The sequence below is a fragment of the Tachypleus tridentatus genome, chromosome 2, assembly GCF_004210375.1.
Source record: "Tachypleus tridentatus isolate NWPU-2018 chromosome 2, ASM421037v1, whole genome shotgun sequence".
Classification (NCBI taxonomy): domain Eukaryota; kingdom Metazoa; phylum Arthropoda; class Merostomata; order Xiphosura; family Limulidae; genus Tachypleus; species Tachypleus tridentatus.
Window position 1 is genome coordinate 77,471,501 of NC_134826.1, and position 6,000 is coordinate 77,477,500.

Below are 6,000 nucleotides of genomic sequence, written 5' to 3' on the forward strand. Positions count from 1 at the left end.
TGGCGACAGCCATAGTGTTGGTTTCTGAAATGTCATGTTGTAATCACGTTATGGTAATGATATTCAATGTTGAATCATTTCTTTAGGACATTTCTTGTACTTTGGTGTGCAAGTTTTACATATATATATATATAATTTAAGTACAACTGAACCATCTAGACTGTCTCACCCACTGTACTAAATTCTAATATATAAATATTAGACAAAGTCTTTATCACTGAAATATTTTCAAGCTGTTCCCTAAACTCCCTTGAATTAGCTGTATCTACCACATTTGAAAGCAGCCCGTTCCGAAGGCCAACCACCCTTTTAAAAGAGTAAAGTTGTCTTAACTAAGTATAAAAAAACAATATGAATCGACATTATCAGTTCCTTTATCAGTTCTAAACACCTCAGTAAGATATCCTGTTAACTCTTATTTTGTTCAAAGATAATATAATCTTAGAGTTCTTAACCTATTCATGAATAACAACCTTTCTATCCCAAGCATCATCCTCGTAGTCCTTCTTTTAACCCTTTCCAACAATTCAATGTAATTCCTAAGTTGAGAAGCCGAAGAAAGACTGACACATTATTCATATTTTTATATAAAATATAGTTATAAACTTTATTAAACTGTAAAACTGACCATTTCATGTGGACAATCAAAACGTGTGTCCATCTAAGCCAGAGAACAGCAATATGTATTTCAAAGCTAATGTCGTTGCTTGAGGAAGATCACTATTTGTTGAATTCAGAAGTTTCTCAAAACACCTCTCTGTTGCCTTACATACTTTGGTTATACTTGATGATACCTTTACCAAACCGGTTCTATTATTCATCTGACAAGGGTTCCAAACAACCTGTACATTTCATTCTTTGTTTGGGCTGTCTTTGCTGAATATGTAGCTAAGCATCTATTCTACGATATGGAGCAGCTTAGCAGTTATTCGTAGTAAAGTTCATCCTCTATGAGCTTATGTACTTCATACCTGTTTGTCACATCTGTAAAAACCACTAAGTGATCTTTTGTGACTTGTTAAATTGATTTTCATGATGCTTAGTGCACTTTCCTGCTGTTCTCATTTCATGATATAGGCAGTTTTATTTGCAGTTATGCACTATAGAACAATGGAGCTGTTTTAATAACTGCGAGATGATCTAGTAATAGCAAATAAAAACGAAAAGAAAAGAGCTTCAAACGGTCTGATTTAATTTTTGGTCAAAAATACTTCAAGCTGGGTGAATTTGATGCCACTAAACATTACTAAACAGATTTAGTTGCAGTTTGAAATTCAATAGACAATGTTTTACGTTGAGGTCTATACAGGTGATATCTGTCAACCGATAATTATGACATACTGGTTTCAAAATGATTCATTTAAAATGTTTGACGGAGTTTTGTAATTTTTTAGCCCGTGAATTTCCAAAGGTGAACAAGTCAAAGAGTCAATCATATGTTCTTAGAAATTTAACTGTAAGATCACTTCCCTTAAACTAAGTTCAAGTATTTTTGTACGGTTTGTAAGGCATCTGCTAGACTTCAAATTAAAGTTTGAACTGCAGAGTTAACTTTCATTTTTTCGCTTCTGAAATTGAATGTAAATTGATCGTGATATATTTCTTCGGTGTAAGCCCTCCTTCTCTTATAATTTGTGTAATCAGACATTTACTGCAACTTGATAGTTTCTACATCTCAACATTTTAAATTTATTTGATGACAAATGGGTTTAGAATAAGTTTAAGCGTGTAGCACGTATAAATAGGATATGACATAACGTTTGAAGACAGCTGGAATGGGTAATGAGTAAAACTTTATTATAAGCTTAACAAATGAAAACCCTACCAGTGTACCACCATTGCAACTAAACAAAACACAGAACCAAACATCGACCAAACACTCTTGGGTCGCAAGATAACTTTACAAAACTGTTAATTAAACAATCTCCGGTCACATAATTTCTTTGTTTTTAACTGTATACATTCCTGTATATATGTGAACCACTTGTGTCTGATTATGAAACACTGCACACTTCATAAATTTCTAACATCTTTCTTTATTATTCACTAGAGCTGTCACCAAACTCATGGTGAGTTCCTCGTCATTACAAATATCATAAATTTTACATTTTTTATTGCCAGTTGAAAAAAAACAACATAACTTGATGTTTCCTGGCAACGTATTGGCACCCATTTCTTTCAACATGGAGAAGTGAAACATTACAAACAAGTGTCACAGTTGTAATCTCAACAGTTTTCATAGGCTTATTCTCACCAAGCTTGTTTGTTTTTGCTCTATTATGTCATAACTAAAAAATTACTAGCAGGCACAGTCTAGTGGCTGTTTAGCGAAACAACTATAAAAAACAGTTGTCAAAAGGAGTTACATCGTTTCCTGCATCAGCACCAACGTCTACAAAGCCAAGACACATCTTTCTACTTCACTCTACTCCTACTTCGGAGCATTTCATCTAGCATTAAAACAGAAAAATATTTCACTGGTTCCTTCTTATCCTATTTTTGCTATTTACTATAGTGCATGAAAATGTTTCTTGTATAAAGCCTGATATACCATTAACGTTTTAATCTCACTTTCAGGTAACAGATGAATGTGATAGAGCAAAACTGAAGGTACGTCTTATATAACTGGAGAATTTGGTGAAGTAAAACTGCAGTGCCAAAGCAAGAACAGTAAAAAAGTGTTTTATAAGTCAATTCCTTTTCACTTTTAACTGGCAGTGCTCTTTATAACAGAAAATGTGTTGTTTAACATATCAAAACAATTAAAGGATTTTTAATTTTCTTCATGTTTTTATCCCTTTCTGTGAGTTAACGGTGTTGACTAAAAATCGAGTTTCGATGCTCGTGACAGGCACATGTTAGCCCTTGTACAGCTTTGCACTTAACAACAAACAAATTTTTTTTCATAGCTTGTACAATCACTTTTAATGAAATAGTAGTTCCTTTCAAATGCCTGTTATTTTATCAAGAAAATTTTTAAAGTGTTCAGGATTACGATCTAGGATTACATGATCTTTAGAACTGTTCTGTACACATGTTTTAGTTGATTCAAAACAACATTGTCAGGCTTGCTTGAATTGATATACTTTCGTGCTGATGTCTTCCTTTTTGGCAAACTGCAAAAAATATCACACAGCATATAATTAAATCAAAAATTCACTAAAACTATATTTTTTTTCTTTTCTGTTAAACACTTTATTACGTTAAAACATACTTTATTGCTTAACTGTTGTTATTATTATTTCTTTTTATTTGTTAACTTAAAAGAAATGTTATTGTACCTCTCAAGAAAACATACATAGTCTGTCTATATAGACAGACATGGCAATGAGCTCCATTGTTTTTGAATTATCTTTAAAATAGCAGTGGAATCATACTGTTTTGTAAATTTCAAATATATTTTTAGTTATTCCACAGCATGTTATGTTCATATCTATTCTTACTGATTTAACAGTATGCTATGTTTAAATGTATTCTTACTTATTTCACAGCATGTTATGTTCATACATATCCATGCTGATTCCGCAGTATGTTATATTTAAATATATTCTTACTGATTTCACCGTATGTTATGTTTAGATGTATTCTTAGTTATTCCACAGCATGTTATGTTCATATCTATTCTTACTGATTTCACTGTATGTTATGTTTAGATGTATTCTTACTTATTTCACAGCATGTTATGTTCATACATATCCATGCTGATTCCGCAGTATGTTATATTTAAATATATTCTTACTGATTTCACCGTATGTTATGTTTAGATGTATTCTTAGTTATTCCACAGCATGTTATGTTCATATCTATTCTTACTGATTTCACTGTATGTTATGTTCATATCTATTCTTACTGATTTCACTGTATGTTATGTTTAGATGTATTCTTACTTATTCCACAGCATGTTATGTTTAGATGTATTCTTACTTATTCCACAGCATGTTATGTTTAGATGTATTCTTAGTTATTCCACAGCATGTTATGTTCATATCTATTCTTACTGATTTCACTGTATGTTATGTTCATATCTATTCTTACTGATTTCACTGTATGTTATGTTTAGATGTATTCTTACTTATTCCACAGCATGTTATGTTTAGATGTATTCTTACTTATTCCACAGCATGTTATGTTTAAGTATATTCTTACTGACTTCACAGTATACTATGTTCATATATATTTTTACTAATTTCAATGTACATTATATTCTTAATCAGAAGTGTAATAGGTTACTATGATCATTCAATTTCAAATACATTAACAAATTTTTATTGATAAATTCCTTGAGAGTACTACAAATCTATGTGAGATATCATATTGTTTCAGTTAATTATTTAATCTTGATATAACAAAATTCCTCAATAATTAAAAACGTTATATTATAATGAATACAAAGAAATCTAGACAGATGAACGCCAACATAAATGTTCACAGATTAAAAATATGAGCCAATTTTCAACAATCTAAAATAAATATTTGAATAATAACAACAGCATATTCCTACGTCATAATAATAATATACCTTTTGTGCATGATTAGGAAATGAAAATACAGTAGGCAAGGGATTATTTTCAGAAGAACATTTTGACCTGTACTATCAAAACATCTTTTATCAAAATATTCAGGGCAGAACTTGGAATCTTCTGATAGATACTATTTCTTTGTTCCTCCGAATATTTACAATACATTTTTTATCAAAGGTTCAGGATGTTTTGTGGAAAACTGGATGAAATTTGAAAAGGTAAGAAATCTAATAAGTTAATAATTACCATATCCTAATAAAAATTATTAAACAACTCCTAGCTTGAAAACGAAAGTCATTTGACCTCAAATCTTATCAAACTTCTCCTCAATTAAGTAACGTTAGTACCAAATGTTAGTTATTAAATCTAACAATACAATTTGATAAGAGTGATATATCAATTTATATTAATTTATTTACGGGAAAAACACAAAATGTAAACTTACCAATGGAACGACACAGGACAAGCTCTTGCTCTATTGTTACAATCACACTGGCACTTTGTGTATTATGTACAGGATACAGCTTGTCACTACAATACGTTATGGTAACTAAAAATATAACATGGAACTAACAAGTTGGTCACTTTATAACTTCCATGACTTCACGCAGAAGGGGCAAAATTCAATCCAGTTCAGTATAAAGATCAGTAATATACACCCATTTTATCTTTCTGGTACTTTTTACAAATGCTCAGTTTGGAACTGATATTTTTTCTTTTAACCAGCACCATCAAGATAAAAGATAATTTAGATATATATAAAGATGACCTACACAACAGACACCTGTATTTATATATTTATTTAAGGTGTGATAAACATGTTATTCTCGCACGTATTTTGTTGTTAATTATGTCTTTTTGTTCGCCACTATGCAACAGGAGAATTACTTATAATCGCTTATTATGAACAAGTTATGAATGTAATATCTGCTCTCAGATTTGATTTTACTAAAATATATTTAATTTTCTTTCAACTGATTGTAAATAAATATACATCACCTTTTCAGTAGCAGTCGATACAGCGGGCTAGCAGACATCTCTCTCTAGAAAGAGACACCGTAGGATAACTTGACAACCACTAAAAACGGCTGAGAACTGCTCACTCCAGGATATGCAAAAAATCAATAGAGGTTAATCTGTTGCACTCATTTCACTTAGCTGGTATATATATATGTGTGTGTGTGTGTGTGTGTGTGAATTAAGAGATGTGATTGGTCGTATTATAAATGCTCTACAGGTCTTTTCAGCACAACAAGGTCACACTAATGACATTCACTATCACCAAACATAACAAGCCTTAGTGAATATACGTCCAGTAGAAATACATGATTAAAATGACCTTATTTTACTGTCATTACGTGATATGATCACAGTTGAAGTAATGCATCTTATGGAATCATGTAGAAGTTTTTCAAAACAAATAAATTTGAACCCAAAGAATGAATACAGGCGTAGTTTAATGAAAAAAACAACACAAACA

The 6,000-nt window shown here is 31.0% G+C and overlaps 1 protein-coding gene across 2 annotated transcripts in view; it reads right to left on the minus strand.

Annotated features, from left to right (window-relative positions):
* The window catches only part of LOC143244287 (proton channel OtopLc-like), a 62,172-nt gene extending 56,489 nt beyond the window's left edge, over positions 1 to 5,683 (minus strand). For both annotated transcript variants that reach the window (XM_076488665.1, XM_076488667.1), the window contains exon 1: positions 5,520 to 5,683. In XM_076488665.1, the coding sequence (XP_076344780.1) occupies positions 5,520 to 5,557 (38 nt within the window). In that variant the 5' untranslated portion in view covers positions 5,558 to 5,683. The remainder of the gene's footprint in view (positions 1 to 5,519) is intronic.
* Between the last annotated feature and the right edge of the window lie 317 nt (positions 5,684 to 6,000).